This window comes from Bos mutus, chromosome 16 (assembly GCF_027580195.1).
Source record: "Bos mutus isolate GX-2022 chromosome 16, NWIPB_WYAK_1.1, whole genome shotgun sequence".
Classification (NCBI taxonomy): Eukaryota; Metazoa; Chordata; class Mammalia; order Artiodactyla; family Bovidae; genus Bos; species Bos mutus.
Window position 1 is genome coordinate 52,400,558 of NC_091632.1, and position 25,650 is coordinate 52,426,207.

General features: G+C 38.1%; 1 protein-coding gene across 10 annotated transcripts in view; it reads left to right on the forward strand.

Moving 5' to 3' along the window:
* Positions 1-25,650, forward strand: part of SDCCAG8 (SHH signaling and ciliogenesis regulator SDCCAG8) — a 250,331-nt gene that overhangs the window by 173,009 nt on the left and 51,672 nt on the right. For 9 of the 10 annotated variants that reach the window (XM_070385343.1, XM_070385344.1, XM_070385345.1 and 6 more), the window contains 2 exons: positions 542-650; positions 10,268-10,399. In XM_070385343.1, coding sequence (XP_070241444.1) covers positions 542-650; positions 10,268-10,399 — 241 coding nt within the window. The remainder of the gene's footprint in view (positions 1-541; positions 651-10,267; positions 10,400-25,650) is intronic. The other variant, XM_070385351.1, reaches the window with a different exon arrangement.

Genomic DNA, 25,650 nt, shown 5'->3' on the forward strand with positions numbered 1-25,650 from the left:
CTACTGAAGCTCACATTGTTGATGGAAATATAAGGAAAATTATGTATTTTTCTTTTATAAACAGAGAAGTATATGCAAGGTGGGGGTAGTGAAATCTATCAGCAAATATGAAACATAAAGCATGAATTACAATATAGAAAGACTTCCTCAATTATTTTAGTTTTGAATTATCTGATTGTGATAAATTTGACATTCTGTTTAGAATAAAATTTTCAAAAGAAGAGTATATTGAAAATTACAAAGATAAAAAAATCTATGGCTCCACTTGAGGTATTTGACAGTTATGTGCATGTTAAAATTTACACAAAGCTGGTATGATCAGAAAAGTTTCTGGTGTGTAATTACTAGGAAAATAAATGTCTCACAAGATTCAGTGTCTTGCCAGATGAGCATCCCTTTGACCTAGGACCCTAAAAGTGATCTAGCAGCTTACAGGAAACGTGCGGTGGTCAGTCTTGCTGCTTTCACCACTGTGCAGTGCACTGCAGAGCTACAACCATAAACACCTGATGTTTACAGGAGGGTTTATTGTTATTTCTAGAAAATGAACAGTATTCATTGCTGACCTCCCAGAATTCGTTTTTGACAAAGTTGAAGGAAGAGTGCTGCTTGTTAGCCAAGAAACTGGAACAAATCTCTCAGAAAAGCAGGTGGGTAATGTTATTTATGCAGTACTTTCAGAGCACTGTTTATGTGAATGCTGTGATTTTTTTCCCTAAAAGACAGCATTTCCACTGTTTTAGAGTCTAATGTCAAAATTAGATAGGTATTGACATATTCTGTGTAAAAAACATTTTCTCTCTATGAAAATTTTCTTTATTGTCCATATAGACACCTCAGTGTTTTTTCAAAATTAGGTATACATACTATTATTTGACCTTTTTAAGGTTCAGAATTGAAAACTATAAAATGTTAGAACACACGGGTCAAAATGGCAATTATTCTAATAAAACATACAGGTGGGTCAAGCAGTTCTAAAGTCTTATTTTAATATAGTCAACATGTTTTAGTCCATTATAGTTCTCCATGAACACATAACAGCTATCTTTAAGTCAAATGATAATAAATAAAATATGTATGTATAAAAATTAAAGTAGATGACACTTTGAAATAAACCGAAACCATCTTTTCTCCTAAAATTGTTTTATTTTAATAGAACAGCCATCGTTCATTTTATAGGTATATGCTCTTTTATAAATCCATTGATTGAGATCTTAGTGAATTTTTTCTGTACATTGTTCAATCATATTATCACAATAAATGAATTATTTCTATTCTAAATTCTAAGAAACCTGAGTTCTCATCTTAGTTCTGACAGTAACTGTATAATCTTGGAAAAATTTATTTGGCCTGTTTGAACTGCGGTTTCCTCTTGCAAATGAATGATGTTGAGCAGAATCACTTTGACTTGAACTCAAAAGAAATCATTCACTTAACTAGCTAAAGTATCGGTTACAATATAACCTAATGGGAAAATAGTATATCTTCTCTTTTATATTGTTTTGAAACTCATTTATATTATCAAACAGCAAGCAGTAGGGCTCGGCAAACCAACTACTGGCTTAGGTATGTCATTCAGAACGAATTTCTAAGAGGATCAGAGTGTATCTAATCACTCTGAGCCCCATCTTGGGTTCCTGCATCAATAATCTGGCCTAGTTTGTGGAATCCCCATCCCTGAATCTTTTGGAAAATCAGAGCACTTATGAATCCAATTCATTCTGCTCACATGAAGGCAGAAACTCCTATAACCACCCAGAATGTGCTCTGAGTATGCACCTTCTTAGCAAATACTAATTAGATATCTTATTTGGGAAGAGAAAAGGCTCAGAGTGCCAAAATACCCAATATTTCCAGGAAATTTGACAAGGAAACCCAAATAATTTTGCCCTGAAGGAGACCCTCATATCAACAGGAAGTATTCTAACTAGAAATATTTGATTTGCTTCACATAGATACAAACACATTAATAATTTAAGAAAAAATTGGGCCTTAAAAGATTGTGTTATCTTAATATTGCTTTGGGATTGATTACTGATTAATTATCTTGTTGTCTAATTCAGGTATATAAAAGAGAAAGAGAAGCTATATGCTTGCTTTATATTATTTAATTCTCACAACAGCTTGAGACATGAATTATCTACTTTTATGGATGAGGAAACCAATACTCAGAGCATTTAAATAGCTAATAAGTAGGCACACTAAAATTCTAACTTAGATATTTCTGGTTCCAAAGCCTACATATGACCTTTCATAAGAATAATATCTTACATCCACCACAAAAGAAAATCCAGACCAAAGTAATTATGATGGGAAAGTTTAGGAGGGAAAAATTAACCTTTAAATTTCCGTGGAGCATACTTGCGTACGTGAGGGTTAACTGTGAGCCTGGGTTAACCTGTGCCGTGTGCGCTAAGGCCTTCTTTTTCCTGCTCTAGGTCTGTCAGTTTACCCTGGTCTATGAACTTGAACCTCAGCCTCTCTTCTCTTCAGCTCCTCTCACTTCTGAGTCTAGCTCCTGGCCACTACTTTGTAAATTGAACGTATTCCTTTATGTCTGATACAGAGCTGGTGCTGTGCTGTGCTTAGTCGCTCAGTCGTGTCTGACTCTTTGCGACCCCATGGACTGTAGCCTGCCAGGCTCCTCTGTCCATGGGGATTCTCCAGGCAAGAGTACTGGATTGAGTTGCTGTGTCCTCCTCTAGGGGATAATCGCAGCCCAGGGACCAAACCCAGGTCTCCTGCATTGCACGTGGATTCTTTACCATCTGACCTGGTACCCAGTACATACTGAATGATTGAATGAATGAAACAAACAAGCATGGTGTTACCCTTTGTATCATGATATGACTCTGGTTCCAACACTATTTCTTTGTTGATGATGGGCAGTGTGCAATAAAAAAACACTTCAGAATTCAGAAAGAATAAGGTTTGAATCTTGCTTTGCCACTTAGCTTCATAACCTTGGGTCCCTGGCTTAATTTCTCCAAACCTCAGCTTCTCCATTTGTAAAACCCTTTTAAAAACTATGATACAGGATTTCGGTGAGAATTAGAAATGTAGAGAGGAAGATATAGGTATACACATAGCACTAACATCATGCATGGCACATAAAAGTATACAGTAGGTGCTATTGCTGTCACTGATGGCATCATTTTAAGGGCCTTGACTGGCCATGAGGATATCCCTTCACTAGCAATTATTGCCTTTGCCAGGGTCTGAGTGCCATAATTTGCTGACAGACATAAAGTCTATACCACAGTGGAAAACCTTTCTGAAGGCAATGCAGGATCAGGAAATTGTAGATTTGGTTGTGTTTCAGGTCCTGCTCTGGACTTTGTCTTGTAAATCTGAAGAGTTAAAATATGCATCTACTGTAACTTTATAAGTTGATTCCAAACTAAAACGTAGCAAATAATAAAAACTAAATAAGTTGTAACTTATTATCATTACAACATTTTAGGGCCCCTAAAATTTACAAAATATATGTTTTGTGTGTCTCACAAGAAATTAGTAGATAGGATCAGTTGTGTTTGGGGGTTTCTTATTTGTTTGTTTACTCTTAATTTCTCATCTCACTCTGGCTTCCTACATGAAAGACACTCCATTTTTTGATACTATCTTTGTTTTGAAAACATCTATAAAACTTGTAGGGCTCCGAGTATTTCTTTTAAAATAGAACTGAATTTATGAAGCACTGTAAAGCTCTCCAGTAGTGAGCCTCTATTTCAGTTCAGTTCAGATCAGTCGCTCAGTCGTGTCTGACTCTTCGTGACCCCATGAATTGCCACATGCCAGGCCTCTATTTACCTTCTGCTAAACTTTTGGGATAAATAGTCCCCACCCTGTGCTTTGAGATGAGGAAATCTTGAAGTTTTTCGACTTTTCTAAGCTGTTGTCACTGTGAAAGTGCCATCTCCAAAATCATTTAAACCATAGGGTAATTTTAATCCAGGTTTTCCTTAGAGTAAAACTTTTTCCTGAAAGTAAGTGTATTTATTTCATGTTGACGAACAATTTAAACATATTTTTTTGGTCTGAGAATTTTATGTTATTCAAAATCCCATACTAAATATATGGATTCATGCCATTTATAAGCCTTTTTTTTTTTTTTTTTAAATCATAGAACTAGTCCTTTGACTAGAGCCCCTGAAGAATCACTGGGTTAGCTGACAATGCAGGGGAACCACTCCCAGACACTCCTACTCTTTACCCCGTCCACATACTAAGCTGCTTTGTGAAAGTGTTTAGAAATGGTTCCTCTGCCTGTGTGTATGTTATATGTGTTTTTTCCGAAGTAGACGTAAGTCGCATTACAGCAGTGCTTATTGCTTCTGCTGTCTGCAAGCCCTCCACAGTGACGAGCCAGGACTTCCTACACAGTATGCCTTCCACACTGCTCGAGTGGTGTCTGTAACCCCAGGTTTTGTGAATAGCACATCTCATTTTAAATCTAAAAGTGAACCGCCAATTTCATGCATTTTATGTAGTTGTTTTTGACCATCAGACAAGAGCAGTAATTCCTTTTTGCTTTTAATTGGCACCAGGCAGACATTCTGGCTGATTTTAGATGAAACTCACATAAACTTTAGCTCCCTTTGTCTTTATTCCCCAGGACTCTGAGAGCTTATTACAGTGATAAGCTTGTTTTCAAAGTTGGTACATGGAGATATTTAAATATCTTTGGTGCAACTGTGATTTTTTTTTTTCTATTAAAGTGAAGGATGTGTTCCCTCTCCCAAAGCGCTTGGATGAATCAGCACTAAAATGTTTGCAGTGCAGTTTGCAGTGAAATCTACAACATGCCTTGGGAAGAGCTCAGAAAGGTTGGGCACCGGCTAGAAGGGACCCTCTGCCAGCTGCAGACTGGGGATCCAGCATGTGCTAGGTTTTCACCTCTCAACACTTTGGCCCCACTGAAAAGAATAGAACATAGAGCATAGAGCATGGGGTCTACGTGGTTTTGCTTCTCTTTCTTTTCTATCATTGTCACTTTCTGGGTTGCTAGGCTTGTGGATTGATGTCTAACAGTACCCATTGTGTATTTGTGATTTGCGTTTTGTAATTAAGAGGAACAATGGGAGTCCATTGGGTCTCGTTATATATAATGGTTGGTTTAATTTGTTTCACTTCTATCTTGTTAATTGTAAATTGATCATTAAGATTTGAATTCTAATCTGTCACCAGGGTTGTGGGTTTTGAGGCTAAAGCAATGATCCTGGTTTTAATCACTGATGATGAGAAACAAATTTTACAATTTTGGTACATATTGCAGTTCATATATTTTAACACTGTATTTTATGGTGTTATAAATATTGTTAAATGACTTTTAGTGTAGTTTTACTGTGTGGACTATAATGTATAAATTATATTACTGTTTTGGCAACAGTAGGTATCCAACTGTGTGAGTTTAATTGAAGTAAAGAACACACACCCGGTTGAACTATTTTTTTTTTTCCCGTGCATGTTTAGATGATGTTAGTTTGGGATGCCACAAAAATTATATTATACAGGAAGAAACTGCTATGGCCTCCGTTAATTATTACCAAAAGTTGAATGAGTCTCTAAAAGAATAAAAAATTAAGGGGTCATGTTTTTCCTTAAAAAGCAATCACTGTAATACTAATTATAGTAGTAAAATATTATACTTCATGCAAATGTAATTACACAATATAACTGCTATATAAAAATGCAGAGAGAAGTTCATGCTTCCGTAAAGCCAGAAATTACCTAAATTTTCTATGAAAATGGATTAGAGTCAATTTTCTTTTTATATGATGCTAGGATAGTCATGCCACAAATGTAATCTCAAGCTAACAAAGAAGCTCATAAGTTTACTCTAAACTTTGCAAATGGCTAGTTCTTTCAATGTGTCATGGACTAAAGACAGATAAAAGATAATGAACATATACATGTACCAAATTTTTATTGAACATTAGAAGTTGGTAGGCAAATTACTACTATAAACAAACAAAAAAACATACACATAAAATATGCAAAGCAGAAAAATACTGTAGAAATAAAATACCTGGTAGTAATATGTACTTTACAATTAACATCTATATTTTTGAAATTATATACATAAGATAAACTCAATATCAGGCATTTATTTTCCTGTGACATTACCACCCAGCTAACTGTTGTTGACTTTGGACGTATTTCTTTTCAGTCCTTTTCCATGTGTAGTATATGTGTATGTTACCATACGTTTATATTATGACATCATAGTGTGTGTGTGTGTGTGTGTGTAGTTGCATCTTGCTTTTTTATTTAATATTATCTAATGTACACTTTTCTACACCAGTAAATGCTGTGGAAACATAGTTTTAACTGAATCATTTGTGTGCATAGTAATTCATCAAAATTTTAAAATATTTTAAAATGTAATAAATAATCTAATAATAATTTTATACCTAAATCTGAATTTTTTCATGATCTTTTTAGTTGAGATGTCTGAAAGGAGGATTGCTGGTCCAAGACTATGCACCCTTTTAAGGATGTTAATGTGTATGACTTTGCTTAAGTACTGCACTAAATCCTGCTCAGTATATCTATGTGCATACCAGTATGTGACAAAAAGAAGTGAGAGGTTTTTATAAAAAGAAGTGAGAAGCAGTGTGGCACAGTGGGTGGGGCAACCCATTTAAAGTTGCCAAACAGTGTTTGTATCTGGGCTTGGCTAATAACCATTTGGGTGACCTTAGGCAAATCATTAAATTTCATATTTACCCCACAGAGAAAAGGGAATAAACAGTTACCTTGTAGGATTAATTGAGATCATAATGGAAGGATGAATTCCACAACCTGGTATATTATAGGCATATAACAAATGTTTGACTTTTATTAAAGCCAAATTTATCTGCTTTTATTAGGCATTTCTTTGAATAATAGGGAAATTGAATATTTTCTCAATGTTTATAGACCATTTATGTTTATTCTGTGAATATTTTTCATATCTCTTGTACTTTTTTAATTGGAATTTTGATGAAGAGGGGGGAATAGTGATTTATTATATAATGCTTCTAATATTCATTCATCTCATTTTTTACATCCCCCTTTTTTTTAACTTTGAAAAATTTGTCCCCACTTCTTTTTGTTTCTTATGAACCTTTTCAGAATCAAAGTGACTTTATTTTTTGTCTTAAATACATGTTCATTGTAAAAATTCAGAAAATAAAGAAAAGGGAAAAAAGAAATTTCTAATCCGGACACCAAGAGATATTATTTTTTTATTTTATAAGATAGAATTACTTTATGCTGATTTTTAATATTTCCCTTTTTTACCAATATGTCATGTTTTAGGTCAATATATATGATTCCCTGGTGGCTCAGACGGTAAAACGTCTGTCCGCAATGCAGGAGACCCAGATTCGATCCCTGGGTTGGGAATATCCCCTGGAGAAGGAAATGGCAACCCACTCCAGTACTCTTAGATAGCCATATTATCAGAATAGCATCTTGATAGTTCTTTTTTCATGTAATGTAACTAATCATCTGTTGATACATTTCTGGGTTAAGTTTTATTATATTAGGTTGCAGAACAAGGTTGGATCTAGAAACAGTGTTACAAGGAGCATTCTCATGAAAACATGTTATTTGTGCATAAAAGCTTTATATTTTTATACTGTAAAATCTATGCTTCCTTCCTGATTTTTCTTTTAGTGACTGTTTTTTTTTTTTTCTGGGAGAGTACCTGAGAATAGATAAACATTCTTCTGCATTTTTTTCTAATCTGGTTTAAGGGTATTTTTGGTCCTTTAGGAATTTTAGTGCATAGTGCATATTGTGATAGAAAATGCTAACCTTGGAAGAATACTAAATTAACAGCTTTATATAACTGCTCCTAAACTCTTTTATATTGTATGTGATTTTGAAAAGAGAGACAAGTGATTATTTACTTATTTAGACGTTTCAAATATAAGTAAATTGTTATTAGAAAAAGTAAATGTAGATTGAGTTCCTGATCTGAGCTTGAAAATGAGATAATCCTTGCCCTCATGCGTAATCTAGCAAGAAGAATGAGGCGGAGAGCACAGTTCATGGGAATAAATTATAAGTTAATGTATGCATAAAAGCTAGAGGTTTCAAAAAATATGCTAACATATTGAGAACTGCACGCATTAATCAGAACAAGCTTCCTTTGCGATGAAACTTGAACCAAAGTAAAAACAAAATGAGGAATGAGTTGAACTAAAGTGAGAAATTGCTTTTTGCCATGTGAAGCAGTTTGGTCCTTGAAGTAAACTCCTTTAGGAAATCCCAGTCTTTTCCAGGAAAAAAAAAATTAAAAAGGCCATTGCTCCTAATGGAGGAATTCTTTCTTTGGAGGGAAGTAATTTTATATCAAGTGTCTTATGGGTTGGCCAAAAAGTTTGTTTGGGTTTTTCCAAATGAGCCTTTTGGCCAACTCTATATTTAAACTTCAAGAAACAAACTAGTTGTCAACTACTCGTATTTTAATATGCAAGAGTTTTAAGCTTTCAGTTCTAACCTGAGGCAGTGCAGTATGAGGAAACGGTGGAGCGAGAAGTAATGTTTAATTAAAGCAAGGACAAGGATATAATTTTTCTTGGATAGATGTCTTTCTTATCTTCAAATTTTGAGACTTGCAATAGCCACCCAAGACACAGAAGAGGTAGCATATTTCCTGACAGACATCAACCATCATCAAAGTAGATATCTGTAATCCCAAATGAAATTGGTGAAGAATGAAAGAAAATTGCGGGAATGGTACCTGACTTAGCAAATGGAGGAAGAGGAACCTTAAATGTCTGCAGACAAGGTTGCTTGTATGTGAGGCAAGCTGATCTGCTCTGAGGATCCCAGAAAACCTTAGAAGGCAGGAGTGGAACATAGGACTGAAACCAAAGTTGACAGTTCTGCCCCCTACCCCATGCAGCCAGGGGACCATCACTCCTCCACCCAGAAGACTATGGGCTTCCTCTCTGAAGAGATTAAACCAGCAAGCACTGGCTTAAATAGCTGTACTGAAGTTAGAATAGAGGAATTAATTGAAAGTCTACATTCTGAAGGAGACTTGGGTTTGATCTCTGAGTGGGGACGATCCCCTGGAGTAGGAAATGGCAGCCCGCTCCAGTATTCTTACCTGGAGAATCCCATGGACAGAGGAGCCTGGGGGGCCCACAGTCCATGCGGTCTCAAAACATCTGACAAGACTGAGTAACTGAGTACATACAAGCATGTGTGCACTGCCTTCTGAAAGGTGAGAACACCACCCCTCTACTTCCAATCAGCTCCTAGACCACTGATGGTTAGTGTTGTACACAACAAGCAGAAAACTGGAGAATCCTTCCTTTGAGAAACAGAATGGCCACAGGGGAAGGGATTACAGATACTGATACTATTGGGAATCTCCCATCAGAAAAGATGGCTCACCACTCAATCACTCCACACTAAAGCCTATTCATTTAGGGAAAATATGTATATATATACATGTATGCTCAATCGTGTTCAACTCTTTGAGACCCCATAGACTATAGCCCATTTAGGCACATTTGTCCATGGAATTTTCCAGGTAAGAATACTGGAGTGGGTTGCCATTTCCTTCTCCAGGAAGTCTTCCCCACCCAGAGATCGCACTCATGTCTTTTGTGTCTCCTGCATTGGCAGGCAGATTCTTTACCACTCATGCCACTTAGGAAGCCCCATATAAATGTACACATGTATAATCGTAGTATACTCCTTAGATAACAAGGACCAATATTTATGTAGTTGTTGTAACATAAAACTGATTAACTACAACTGAAATAGTAATTACATTGACAATCTAGACATAGGATCAGGGAGCAGAGAACCACCATTTTTAAAAACTATATTATTTTAATCTTGTGTCATTAAATTAGTTACGTCAATTAAAAGAAACAACTCTTTTTCATAGAAATTAGGCCTGGGGTTGTTCCTGTAACAGCATGGTAGCTTGCCTGTAATAGATACTCAGTAAACATTTGGTAACTTAACAGTAGTCTTTTTAAAAATGGGATTTGATTATCATTTTTCCTTGTTCCTTGAAAAATCTCTCTATTAGAGGAAGTTGTTATTCTTTAATGTGCTACCACTTGAGTTTCTGCAGTGTGTATACCCATCTACTAGGCATTTCGTAATTTTGCAATATTTTATTTTATGTAAAATAATTTTACTGACACATGTTTAAGTGTAGAATTCAAGGAAATGATGAGGTTATACAATAAAAACATGCTCTGGTAACAAAAACCTTTCACATCTGTTATTTCTGTTTACATCTCTTTAGGTCTGAAATAGCTCAGCTCAGTCAAGAAAAGAGGTATACGTATGACAAACTGGAAAAGTTACAGAGAAGAAATGATGAATTAGAGGAACAGTGTGTCCAGCATGGGAGACTACATGAGATAATGAAGCAAAGGTAATAAATACTTTATCATCAACTGCTGTGCCACGTAGCGAATGTGTTTGGTTCAAAAACAGAATGGGAATCGCTCTGGGATAAATAGAGTTCATGCTTACTGTGGTACTCAAGGAGCATGCGCAAAATCTAATACTTTATATATTTATGTTTTCTCAATTTAGGTGGTTCTTATTATACGCAGAGAGGAGAGCACGTTCCCTCTTCACTATTCTCTAAAGACACAGAAGTATGTTTAATATAGAATACTGTAGGAAAACTATCTACCTTTAAGGTGGAAGTTGGTAAAGTAATATGCAGAAATCTCAAAACTTCTCTTCTAGAAATTAGGTTTTGTATGTTTGTAAGGTTAGGCATGTAATAGCCTAAGAAAATTAGATGTCTTAATCAGAGGTAGTTGTTACTGTTGTTTAGTCACTAAGTTGTGTCCAACTCTTTTGCGACCCCATGGGCTTAGCCTGCCAGGCTCCTCTGTACATGGAATTTCCCAGGTAAGAACACCGGAGCAGACTGCCTTTTCATTCTCCAGGGGATCTTCCTGACCTCAGGATCAAACCCACATCTTCTGCATTGGCAGGCAGATTCTTTACTACTGAGCTACCAGGAAAGCAAATATATATTTATTTCAAATAAAATGTTTTTACCTAAAATTCCCATCTTAATTGTATTATGTAAAATAATTAAATAATTTTAAAATTTCTATGGGTTTCATAAAACTATATACTTCTGTGAAGGGGATTTTTAGAATCAAAATAAATCTGGAGATACTAAAGCAGACACGGAGGCAATGTAGATGTCCTGAGTGTAGAGGAAGGTTGGGACATCAAGCATTGATCAGGAATTAATTTTGGACAGGAAAGAGTTACTTCCTACACTGCTATATGTGTGGTTGAAAAGAGCATGTGAACTGTTGAGGGCAGGTTTATGGATATGGTGCTGGTAAAGTAAGCTGAGGCCAGAATTTGTTTGCTGTGTATTTATTAGTCAGCTATTTTGTACCAAGTCACTGTAGTTGGCCAGGGAATAGAAAAATAAAAAGGATCTTCACCTCTGCCTCCTTCCCATAGTTGCAAGCTCCCCCTCTATTTGAGCTGGTCGAGGCTTTATGAGCCCAGAGTCCAGGGCAGCCGTGATGCCAGCTGCCATCTGGGGTGGGTGACTTGTGGCTGCTCTGTGCCTCCTGAAACCCCAGAAGCAGAAAGGAGGGATGTTCTGGGGGACAGCCACCCTTGGCAGCCTGAGCAGGAGTTGGTTGCCTGGAGGGTTGTTTTCATTTATTTGTTTTGATCTCCTGTTTTCTTGGTTTTGCATAAACCAAAAGTTTTTTGATATGAAATCTGGGGAGTATAGTGATCAAACTTTCCCCATTCCAGAGGTAATTTCTTGACTTGATCTTTCCTCATTAAGAAGAGTAATCAAAATATATACTAAAGTTCCCTGGGTAGTGATGGTCAGAAAAACTGACCGAAAATTACAGGTCATTTCTGCAGTTCTTATGGACAGTGTCAAAATCTATTAAGTGAATGTTTTCGAAGTCAAAACAGCTTACTGAGAATGCCAATGCATATTTCATGGGCCTCCACGCCTCGCGGAGCTCCTGTGATGCTGCACAAGCACCAGTAGTTTGACTTCCCATGATCTGGGGGAAGGACATTTAGTTCATACTGCATTACCAGTGTTGCACTGACGTCATCTTGCTCTTCAAATACTGCTCTTCTTAATTTTAGCTATAAGATAATCTCAATTTAGTTTCACGATCATTGATTTCACTTGTTGTGAGTTGTTTGCTAACCTCTTATAATGCAATACTTCGTATTTGCAACAGCAGTGTATTATTTTCTCAAGAAATATGCTTCACGTCCTGTATGAGTTGTAATTCAGAAGTGAATCATCCGTCATCTCTTTTGCTAAAGCAAATGTATGTATAATCCCCACCTCCTATCTGTCCATCACCACCACCAGTTTTCTTTAGAGAAGTACTCCTTTGGTGATGAACTGCTTGGGAATCTGTGTGTTTAAATAACTGACAACATAGTTTTTAAAGTAAATTAGCATAATTGATGTGTTATTTTAGATTTATATGCCATTATTTTATAATATCAAATTGTGATCACTGGTATGTAGTCCATATGTTGCTAGGAAAGAAGCTCATTTCAACTCTGTTTGAAACGTTTCTTTGTTATCACTAGCTTTCATTTTGCTAGACCGTGGATTAGGTAGCCTGCCTCCCCTAAGGGGTCTAAAGACAAACAATCTGAGAGTGTTGTGGAGAGGGAAAAAGGAAGCTACACAAACCAGAAACAGCTTAGAAAACGTGACCCTTCCCCGCCCCCAGATTGTACAAAATTTATGTCAATTGGGGTCAGCAAGCAATTTCTTTAAAATCCAATTATTCTATGCGTTATTGGCAAATCCCTAAGAGGACTGGAAGGCATTTTCAGTTACATTTTATTGGGAAGACCTGAAATCAGATGCTTTCCTTCCAGTAACAGAGGAAGTTCTAGCTATAGGAGTTAGATTTTGATCTGAGGGTGAATAAATTATATAAAGCAGGCTGTGCAGTTGCTATAGCTAGAACAAAGCAGACAGTATCATAACTGATCACCTGGGAGAAAATTAAATGAGAAATATACCCAACAAAAGAGAAGGAGGGAAATGTCAGGCTTTTTGGTATAATTCATGCTTCTTAGAATAGGCCCTATATCCAAGGAAGGGGAAAATACTCTTTGACTTATTTGTGTGTGCATGCATGCTCGGTCATGTCTCACTCTTTGCAACCCTTTGGACTGTAACCCGCCAGGCTCCTCTGCCCATGGGATTTTTCAGGCAAAAATAGAGTGGGGCTCAGTCATTTCCAGCTCTTTGGGATCCATGGACTGTAGCCTGCCAGGCTCCTCTGTCCATGGAATTCTCCCGGCAGGAACACTGGAGTGGGTTGTCAAATATTTATTGAGTGCTTATTATATAGCACTGATGTGCTTGGATAAATCTGCTTGTCCTGAAGACATCCTGCCCTTATGGAGCTTCCATTCGTTTAACTACATTCTGGTTCTAGTCCTGTGCTTTTTAAGACCTAAAACTGAAAGTAGAGAGACAGTATTGTTGACCTAAAACAATAAAACAGCCAGTTATTTTACTAACAAAATAGGTTAATTTGAGAACAGCAAGGGTATACAATTCAGGACATGTAATCTGTAGCATACCACAGGCAAGTCCAAATAACAAAGGAGAAGAATGTTATTTTCTAGAAAAGGAGTTGGTGGAGCTGTTATTAAACAAAGAGTTCATTGGAGGAAACTGGGAATTTGAAGTAGTGGCTTTTCATTGGCTGAATTGTGACAGTCTCTAAAGGGCCAGGTTGTTGCCTGGCAAAGAGTCTTTTTTTCTTTCTTTCTTTCTTTCTTTCTCTTGCTGGGTTAAAGGAGTAACCTTCTACCTGTTGGAGATACAAAGTATGTCTTTTCCTCTTGGGTTTGGGCTGACTGCAGCCATGAAATTAAAAGATGCTTACTCCTTGGAAGGAAAGTTATGACCAACCTAGATAGCATATTCAAAAGCAGAGACATTACTTTGCCAACAAAGGTCTGTCTAGTCAAGGCTATGGTTTTTCTTGTGGTCATGTATGGATGTGAGAGTTGGACTGTGAAGAAGGCTGGGCACCAAAGAATTGATGCTTTTGAACTGTGGTGTTGGAGAAGACTCTTGAGATTCCCTTGGACTGCAAGGAGATCCAACCAGTCCGTTCTGAAGGAGATCAGTCCTGGGATTTCTTTGGAAGGAATGATGCTAAAGCTGAAACTCCAGTACTTTGGCCACCTCATGCGAAGAGTTGACTCATTGGAAAAGACTCTGATGCTGGGAGGGATTGGGGACAGGAGGAGAAGGGGACGACAGAGGATGAGATGGCTGGATGGCATCACTGACTCGATGGACATGAGTATGAGTGAACTCCAGGAGTTGGTGATGGACAGGGAGGCCTGGCATGCTGCGATTCATGGGATCGCAAAGAGTCAGACACGACTGAGCGACTGATCTGATCTGATCTGATCTGGAGTGCTAGGGCTTGAGAGTTCCCCCTACTGGCCTCCCAACTCCATTTTAAATAAGATTTCTATTTACTAATTTTCACAGTATGTACAGTGGTTAAGAGCATGCACCCTAGAAGAAGGCTTTCTTCCTAGATGTGAGGTCAAAAGCAAATTTCTTAAATCATAAATTTAATCTTTCTTATTTCCTAACTTTATCACTTTCATTATCTGAAAAACACTACCTTATTAGGCTGTGATAATGGCCTAAAACAACCCCTGAAAACTCTTTAGAACAGTGTCTGTGTCCACAACGAATTTCCCACTATTAATCATTCAGCATCCTTCATTCAGCATACTTACCAACTCCTTAACACATACACCAGGTTCTGTTCTAGATTTTGGACATCCAACAGAAACTTGAGAGGCAAAAGTTCTAGAAAGTAGTTTATTTATATTATGGGTTAAATAGGCTATTGTGAAAGCAGTCTGTAAAACAAAATACCGTGTTTACATGATGTTATTTCTAAGGATAAATGCCTTCTGAGTTTTCAACAGCTGATTTATAGAACAACATTTCAGACCATACTTGTGATATGCCTATGATATTCCAAGTGTTTGTGAGCATATGAATGTATGTGTGTGTTTGTTTAGAAAAAAAGAATGTATCTCCATGCTTAAGATCCCTAAAAATGTCTTCCATATATCCAATGTAAGCCTCTCTGAGTCAGTTCCTTCTTTAAAGCCAAATTTATCATTTTGGTTTTATCTTTTAGGTAGATTGAGAACTTTTGATTAGCATTTTTGTTATCCTAACTCTTGTGATTTAAATTGTGATTTATGCTTTCAAATTAAATACAATTCATTTTTCATTTCTGTGATCCCATTTGTTATATTGCTTTTTAAACTTCCAGTAATTTTGAACTTTGTATGTTCAATGTGAAAACTTAAACTAGATTGCTTGGTTTGTGCTATATTTTGTATTTTCTAGCTTATTAATATACCCTGATTTTATTAACATTTATTAAGCATTGAGCATACAAAGGCTTTGGCATAGTCAATAAAGCAGAAATAGATGTTTTTCTGGAACTCTCTTGCTTTTTCCATGATCCAGTGGATGTTGGCAATTTGATCTCTGGTTCCTCTGCCTTTTCTAAAACCAGCTTGAACATCTAGAAGTTCACAGTTCATGTATTGCTGAAGCCTGGCTTGGAAAATTTTAAGCATTACTTTACTAGTGTGTGAGATGAGTGAAATTGTGTGGTAGTTTGAGCATTCTTTGGCAATGCCTTTCTTTGGGATTGGAATGAAAACTGACCTTTTCCAGTCTTGTGGCCACTGCTGAGTTTTCCAAATTTGCTGGCATATTGAGTGCAGCACTTTCACAGCATCATCTTTCAGGATTTGAAATAGCTCAACTGGAATTCCATCACCTCCACTAGCTTTGTTCGTAGTGATGCTTTCTAAGGCCCACTTGACTTCACATTCCAGGATGTCTGGCTCTAGGTGAGTGATCACACCATCATGATTATCTTGGTCATGAAGATCTTTTTTGTACAGTTCTTCTGTGTATTCTTGCCACCTCTTCTTAATATCTTCTGCTTCTGTTAGGTCCATACCATTTCTGTCCTTTATCAAGCACATCTTTGCATGAAATGTTCCCTTGGTATCTCTAATTTTCTTGAAGAGATCCCTAGTCTTTCCCATTCTATTGTTTCTATTTCCTTGCATTGATTGCTGAGGAAGGCTTTCTTATCTCTCCTTGCTATTCTTTGGAACTCTGCGTTCAAATGGGTATATCTTTCCTTTTCTCCTTTGCTTTTCGCTTCCCTTCTCTTCACAGCTATTTGTAAGGCCTCCTCTGACAGCCATTTTGCTTTTTGGCATTTCTTTTTCTTGGGGATGGTCTTGATTCCTGTCTCTTGTACAATGTCACGAGCCTCCATCCATAGTTCATCAGGCACTCTATCATATCTAGTCCCTTAAATCTATTTCTCACTTCCACTGTATAGTCATAAGGGATTTGATTTAGGTCATACCTGAATGGTCTAGTGGTTTTCCCCACTTTCTTCAATTTAAGTCTGAATTTGGCAATAAGGAGTTCATGATCCGAGCCACAGTCAGCTCCCAGTCTTGTTTTTGCTGACTGTATAGAGCTTTTCCATCTTTGGCTGCAAAGAATATAATCAATCTGATTTTGCTGTGAACCATCTGGTGATGTCCATGTGTAGAGTCTTCTCTTGTGGAAAATTCTGAAAGAGATGGGCATACCAGACCACTTAACCTGCCTTTTGAGAAACCTGTATGCAGGTCAGGAAGCAACAGTTAGAACTAGACATGGAACAACAGACTGGTTCCAAATAGGAAAAGGAGTACATCAAGGCTGTATTGAAGGCAATGGCACCCCACTCCAGTACACTTGCCTGGAAAATCCCATGGATGGAGGAGCCTGGAAGGCTGCAATCCATGGGGTCGCTGAGGGTCAGACACGACTGAGCGACTTCACTTTCACTTTTCCCTTTCATGTATTGGAGAAGGAAATGTCAACCCACTCCAGTGTTCCTGCCTGGAGAATCCCAGGGACGGGGAGCCTGGTGGGCTGCCGTCTATGGGGTTGCACAGAGTTGGACACGACTGAAGTGACTTAGCTGCAGCAGCCCGGTAGGGGTACATGTCTCCTCTCCTGTTCCCAGTCTTTCTTGTGAGCATCCAGTGGAAGGAAGCCTTTGGAAAAGTGCTAAAGAATGAGTGTGAACTCTTCTTGTCCTCTTGTGTCTGGGGCTCCCAGGAGTTCTAGACAATCACACTAGATGACCACCCTCTTAAAAACTGGTTAAAATGTTGCCTGCTTTCACCTTCCCTCCTTTTATAGTGGCTGTTTCTCTTCCCCATGCTCTGTCAAAGGTAAAACAACTCAAGTGTTTCTGCCTCTCCTCAGAGAGGCACACTGCTTTTTGGAATTTAATTCACCTACTTATTGTCCAACCTCAGCTCTTTGACTGGCTCGAGAACAAATATGGTTTTGTTGACTATCTGACTTATTTCTCTCATTGTTAGGGTGGGAGTAACATTTTTGTGTGTGTCGCTTTCTGCGTATTAAGAGGGCTTCCCTGGTAGCTCAGTGGTAGAGAATCCACCTGCCAATGCAGGAGACACAGGCTCAGTCCCTGGGTCAGGAAGATCTCCTGGAAGAGGAAATGGCAACCCACTCCAGTATACTTGCCCAGAAAATCCCAAGAACAGAGGAGTTTGGTGGGCTACAGTCCATGAGGTCACAAAGAGTCAGACATGACTTAGCGACTAAACAACAACATATTTAGAGAAAGTAAGACTCTCAGAAATTAGACCTGGAAGGGTCTTTCTCTTGAGTCATGCAAAAATGTTTGAAACTTATCCTGAGCACCATGAGAAGGAGCTGTTAAAGGATGTTAAGCAGGTAGGAGAGTGGGGGTTGGCATTTCTGTGATGTTAACCTTTTAAACATCATGGTATTTATCTCCTACTTGGTGAGCTAGAAGGGCCCCTTCATAGCTTTCTGCTTATCATTTCCCATCTGTAGTTTGTTTCTGATTTCTGAGTTTATTGACTTTTTCACCAGTCATTTTTCTTACACTATCAGACTACTTACATTTCCATGACTTATTATATCTTTTCATACCTGTTTTTGGATGTTTTAATTAACTGGGTAATTTCAACTATGACTTCACCAATCCCTTCACTTCTGCTGTCCCAGAACTTGAGCAAGGATTAAATGCTAATGTATATTTTAGTTGAAACCTAGGACAGTGAGAGTGAGGGAAAGGAAGGAAGGTGAGGCATGGAAGAATGCAAAATCATGTAAGGCGATGTTACTGTACCGGCAACTGCCTTATAATAAGCCACAGAGTCACAGCCACACAGGCTGTTTCTGGGCAGGCTGTACAGAGAAACTGCTCCTCCAAATAGCTCACTGGAGGAAGGAAAGGAGAGGGAATTTATCTGCCCCACTTCCATCTCATGTCTCCCATGGGTCCAGAATTTTCATCATGGGAGATAATTCCCCTGTACTTCATATTGCATTTATCAGTCCTTTTAGCTGTTGCTTCAGAAGTCAAATCCTAAATTCTAGAAGTTGGCATGTCACTGGACTCTCAAGTGGCAGGAGGAACCTGAGACTGGAGTTGTATGCAGTGAGCCTCGGGTGGCAGAACCAAGAGGGTTCCATGAACTCAAATAACTCAATAGCAGTAGCAAGGGATTGAGCCCAGGAAAAGATGGCCCTGAGCGAATCTGATATATCTGTCATGGAGAATATTAATAACATTAAATAATGTCAACCTCAAGGCCAGCCCTTGAGAAAACCTTCATTATGTGCATCTCCAATCATTCCAACTGCTTCACTTCTATTCCCTTCCAGAGCCATCAGTTACCATTCACTGCTTATGAGCATTCTTGCAACCATGTCTTCGTTAAATGTCTCTCATTTCCTTTGCTTCATTCTCCTCATGGAAACTCTACCTTGGCTTCTGCTCTCCAAGCAAGCCTGGGCATCACATTGCCACTGGATGTGTAAGAGGCCCCTCAGTACATGCTAACGGACACACAAACCAGAGACAGCTGCTCCATCCTCTCTAAGATCTTGGAGCAATTAGTATTCATTTCTATTTCTTTATGTTCTTTTACTTTCCCCATTTGTGCTATAAGATTATTGCAAGCAGGCCTCATGTCTTCTGCGGAAACCCAGCAAATTATAAGGAAAAGAACCCTGGATAAGGAGCAAAAGCTCAGAGTTTGTGGGCCAGCCATGTCACCTGACGATGTATGATCATGGCCAAGCCAAATAAATTCTTTCAGCTTCAATTTCTTCACCCATAAAATGAGGATTGAATACTATGCAGATTAGTAATGGGGATCTAACCAGAACATAGATGTGAAAATATTTGGAAATCATAAGCACTATATAAATATAGTACAGTATTAGTATAGTCAACTGTCGTGCCTGGGGATGTGTGCTCTTTGTGCCCAGCTTTTTGCGAGCCCATAGACTGTAGCCCGCCAGGCTCCTCTGTCCATGGAATTTTCCAGGCAAGAATATTGGAGTGGGTCGCCATTTCCTCCTCTAGGAGATCTTCCTGCCCCAGGGATTGAACTCACATCTCTTGTGTCTCCTGCCTTGGCAGGCAGATTCTTTACCACTGTGCTACCTGGGAAGCCCAGTCAACTGTCTTGTAATCATAGTATTATGGAATCACAGTATTTGTTAGGTAGATGGGACTGTGATCTCTAACACAGCACTACATTTTTGTAATAAAAGAATCTGCAGCAGAGAGGCATTGAGTAATTGAAGTATTGGATCAATTCTATTACGATAATGTTGTTGTTCAGTCACTAACTCGTATCCAACTCTTTGCAACCCCATGGACTGGAGTATACCAGGGTTCCCTGTTCTTCACTATCTCCCAGAGTTTGCTCAAACTCACGTCTACTGAGTCAGTGATGCCATCCAACTATTTCATCCATCTCATTGAGATAATCCTCATCTCCTATTTTTTTAGAGGGGGAAACTGAGTCTCCAAGAGATTGTGTGACTTATCCACAGACACTTCACTAATATGTTGCATCTCTAGTCTAAAAATGCAAGGTTATCTAATGCTGGAGCCCATGATTCCATCAGTGTGCTTCAGTACCTCTCCAAGTTTCCCTGAGAAGCCAGCACCTGAGCCAGCCCTGGGCTCCAGGTCTCCGGAGTCCCAGGTCACAAAAGCCCTCCAGCAGATTTTCCCATTCTAAGTCATGAGTGACAGTGTGGCATCTAAGAGTCGACGTCTCCACTAGTGGCTTTCATGTGCTTTAGAAATCTCCCCAGCTTATGGCAAGACTAAATGAGCTTTTAAGAAGATTCGTAAATTACTAATAGAGCATGTGGTACATAGTGGTTAACAACATGCTGTTTCTGGAGCTTCTTGCCTGGATTCTAAGCCCAGCCCCACCAAGGAACAGGCTATGGATGTTAGGCAAGTCTCTTCACTTCTTGGTGATTCTGTCTCCTCAGGTGTAAAAGGAGGGAAGATGGTTCCCATTGCCTAGTGTTATTCTGAGATCGAAGTGAGCTTAGTGTCTGCTAGTCACATAGGAAACAGTGTATACCTGTGTTAAATAATAAGCTCTTGGATTTTATTTTGCAATTCAGACTTAATAGTGTATCATCATTAAATAAAACAAAATAGAAACACAAAATATTCATAGCAGGTCTTCCTTTAAAACAAAATAAGCTGCACTGATGGCTAGGACCGCAAACATAGCTCACTTTTCTCCCAGAAAACTCTCTGTCTTAGGCTGCTCTAGTGGAATTTTGTTCCGAGGCAGACCTTTTCCACGTGACCTGGGAGGGGCCATCCCGACAGAGCCCATGACGTCTCAACTCAAAGAAGAGCTCCCGGGTTTTCAGCTCTGAGCAGCTGGGTGCTTGGAGTTGAGGCTGCATTTGCAGCCCTGTGGGTGGTATTCCTTTCGTGCTCTGTTAGTTCTGTCATGTTGCTCAAAAGATCAGCATCCAGAATCAATAGAACCCGAACTGTGGGATCCCGTGTTGTTTTTGACATTTCTTTGATCATTTTGAACAAAATAACTTCTAAGGTGATTACATAAGGAGTATAATGCTTTCAGTCCTTTTTAAAGTGTTTTCGTTTGTTTAGTTAAACATTTCATGAGTTGGGTTGAGGAGGGCAATTTCATGCGTTTTTTGGTTTTTTTTTTTGCCGTGTATAACATGAAGACTGCTGGGGATGGAAATTTAGTAAGACTAGAGAGAAAATTCGGTTTTATAGTATCTTGATGATAGTGAGATTTTCTGGGTTTTTGTTTTCTGTAGATTAATTGGTTTTAAAAATTACTAGTATATGAAATTGTGTGTGTGGATGTCTGTGTGTGTCTGTTTGTATCAATAGGGGCAGAACCATTTTCTCATTATTGCCTATGGAAAATATGCAGCAGTTTAAAGAGCATATATTTTAAAAGTATTTTGCAGAAATACAGGAAAGCGGCATTAAAGTGTCTTTTGAATCACTCATTTCCTTTTAATGCAAATTTTAATGTATATATGCTAGGCAAATGTCATTAAAAGAAAGGTGACATCCGTGTAGCTGACGCATTGCTGACTCTGACTGCTAAGTGAAGCTTAACCAATCCCCTGAAAATGTGGGACCGGGGGGTGGATGGGTATTGAGGTGCCAAACATGCAGGTCATGCTGAGTTGTTCTCTAACCTGCAAATGCTGCTTACCTGCTACTTCTTCATCATCTTCTTTGCCTGATACTGAGCTATAACTTTGGCTGTGTAGTAAGAAGTTCATCATATTATACCCAGGGGTGATTTTTATACCTAGCAACAGTGCTTCATAAGGCTGAGGGTGTAAGAAAAAGATCTTATAAAGCTGACAGTTTGGGGCAGATATGTATCTATACCTCCAGCACAACTGGTTATAATTTAACTGTGAAAATGTTGCAGCTATCTAGGTAGCAAACTGGGTGAGGTCTGCCTATGATTTTAAGTGTGGACTGTATGTGTTTGGCCTCATAGACACTAAATGTATAAGTGGAGAAATGTCAAGAAGTGACTACGTGGCATACCGCTGAGATGTGTCTACCTACAGCCAATTTCCTGGGGCGGCCTTCTCTCAGATGTCCAAGGTTCACGTTCAAGTGTCATAGTGACCCAGTACTGCTAGGTTCTCTGTTGGACAAAGCCTTGATTTTTCATGGATAGCCTAATCTGTAGAAGGAAAAGCATTAAAAAAAAAAAAAGTATATCCATAAAAGTCCTTTCTACTAATAGGGAAATGAGTCCTTTCTACTCATTTTTTTTCAGAGAGAGAAACCAAATTATAGCCTCGCTATCCAGAATCTTCTAACACTGAAAATCAACAGCTGATTTCCTCTTCATGGCGAATAGCTTACTAACTGTTCTGGACCACTTAAGGATTAATTCTTGCAACCAAGCAGTCCCTCCTGATTTATATAAATGTTTGGCTGTGTTACCTCCACAGTTAGAGCTATTAGAGTTTTTTGATGATTTGCTTGGCACATGTCCAGCAAAGTAGTCCATTAAAATTCAAATGCTTTCCCAATAATTGAGACAATCAATTTACATTAAACAAGACACAATTATAATTTCATGTACAATTTAAATTCTATAGAAAATAATCTGTGTGCAATAAAGAAGGACACTTATTTTGATGCAAAGGGATGTTTTTATAGTCGACATAAACAGATCATTCAAATTTTCAAAATAGTTCCCTCATTATCTGTGGAGTAGAGGAACTCTATTGTGTTTTATTTTGATGTAGAGACAAGCTGGCTGCATGTTTAGTGGGCACTGTGACTTTCTCCCAGTGGCATTGAAATTTAAAGGGTTGAGGTAGATAGGTGCTTGCTTGAGATGTTAGTATGACTTGAAATTGCGCTCATAAAGAGAGCGTACAAAGAGGAGGCACGTTGAGTGAGTCCACTGCCCTTGTGCCAGCGGTAGTGAAATGCGCATCATGCGTCTATCTTTACTTTTCTGCAACAGACCAGGTATCTATTGCTCTGCCAGGGATTGTATGTTAGATCCTAAGAAAATCATTCAGTCGAATTCAGGAAGGATCCATATGATGGGCGATGAATGTTGACATGATCGTGTGCCTTTGTGCTGAAGAGTTCCTGGAAAACCTGTAAACCCCTAGCAAGTAGGCTCACAGACATCCAGACTCCACGAACATGCCCACATCCTCAGAGACTCTCATTTTTAAGCTCTCAGTAAGACTGGAAATCTAGAACACTGGAGAAATCTTATTAGGAAGAATACAGTAAAAATAATGACAAGATAGGAAACAAATCCTGTCAGAGCCTGAGAATATATTTGGCTTCTGCTCGCTGTGTCTGTCTGTTTCTATAAACGGTCCAGAATAGAAACCGGATGTTTAAAATCTCTCTCCCTTTCACATGCTCTCCTCCCCCTCCTGTCTTCCTTCCTCTTCAGCATTAGTAGACTTACTATTTTTATTATTTTCTTATTTATATTCCTATTTTCAATATTTGCCATTTGTGTGGATAACACATTAATTCTTAATAAAATATTTTATATTCTTAGAATAGCTGAATCATGAAAGAAAACTTGAAATTGATATAGACTCCAAAGGAACATATAAACTGAATATTGCAGTTTCTTTTCCCACTCACAAATGGCAAATGGTTATTTTAAAAGATGATATATACATAGATTTAAATCTCTTATCTTTGTATATGAGTCTAGTTTGTATTATTTTTGTTGGACAAAAATTGACTCAGGCATCATTCTAATTAAAATGAAAGAAATACCAAAACAATATGTTAGGCAGAACTCTCTAGCAATTTTCCTTTTATCTAGAAACACGTTTTTGACAAGACTCACTGCTGTTAAAGAAATTCAGTTTTGATCTAAACTGAGTCTTGAGCTTAATTTTTCATTTTAGTTCTGTTGCAGAACTAATGAGTTTAAAGAAGGCAGCATTTGTTTCTTTCAGTATTTTACTTTTTCCAATCAGTGACTGTGGTTTTGCATTTGTCAAATTAAAATTAACACTGGGAATTATTTAAACAAGTTTACAGTACATGCTATTCCCAGAACTATAGCTTTGTAGTCCACTTTGGAAATATCAATTAATAAGGATAGTTTCTGCTAAAGTTTTTTATTATAGAGAGCATAGATACTTGAAGTATAACATCTTAAAGGCATTTCCCCCATTCTCAAATTATAAGGATGTTAATTATTAATTTCATATTGGCAACTTAGATCTTATTTGAATAAATTTGTATTTTATTTTTTGTAATTAAAACTTCTAAAAATTCTAAATAATATTTGTTTTCTCAAGTAAATTTATTTACTTACTCTTGACATTAACAAAGAATTTATGTATTTTTCCTGAATATTTATGTTATATTCCAAATAAAGATTAACAGATGTTTTGAAGAACTCTGCTTGTTCTTCAAAATTCAGGCTGAATTGCATAGAATGGCATTTTGAATAAGCAGAAGAGACCCTAAAGATTATCTAGTCCACCTCCTTCTCTCATAACCTACCTCTCATCCTCCATCCCTACAAGGACGGAGGACATTTTATAGATGAGGAAGGTGGCCCAGAGAGATAAGGTGATTTCTCAGACTCCAGTTCAGGTAACGACTAGAATCTATGCTTTCTGCTTCTGTGTGTCCTGCTGTACCCTCTCAATAATTGATGTGTTCCCAGAAGTAGGGCAATGGGTTAGTACTAAAAATCAAAAGGAAAATATTAAGTGCAGATAAACAGATGTTGGCAGAAAGTGGCTAATCCAGTAAGCTGGAGACCAGAAGTTGGATGATTAATTGAAGTGACACTTCAGCAAGTGTCACAGCAAGTGACACTATGCTTAGGCCAAGACATCTTCTTCGTGCATGAACTGCCCTATTTGGAGTTCCGTATCATTTTCCCTGGATAAATTATACCAAAATTGCCTCATTTGATTCACCCCATTTTGACTTCACTGAAACAACTGAAGACATAAAGATACTTGAGAAGCGACTTCCATGCACAATTTGCTGTTTTTACGACCCTCTTGCTCTCCTACCTTGTCTTTAACATTTATTTCACGCACACTTAATTTGACAGGCTTCTTTTAAACTCAGCTTTGTTGATTCTTTCTAAATCATTCTACTTTGTTTTCATAGAATCAGCAAACTCATTTTTCAATAATCATATTTCTGAGTTCACTAGACATCAAGTTATACCTATGTTAGCAGCATGTACAGACTTGGGAAGAAACACAACAGACTTTGGGAAATATAACACAGCCGGTGAGAGCACAAACATCCAGTCGTACAGTAGGGTAGGAGCCAATGGCCGTGAGTATTGAGAGTGCCCTGGACATCGTTCAGTACATTTAATAGAGAGGAAGGGAGAGTATTGGTTCATCAGGTGATCAGGGTAAGTGGCCTTCCATTCAGAGAGTTTCTGCTATACTTTGGAAGGAACAACTAGAGTCAGACAAGTGAAGATATACACCAGACTAGTTTTACAGGAGAAGCTACATTGCATTCTCCATGCACAGTTTTCCCCCTTGTGTTAATACCAGAGAGGAGGCAACCAACCTGGAGGCAGAAGAAAGTTAACTTTCTTTGTTCCCTTTTTGCTTTCTCTTCCCCCTGGGTCTTAGGCCAGCTTCACATTGCCCAAAAGATGGGCAAATGGAGCATT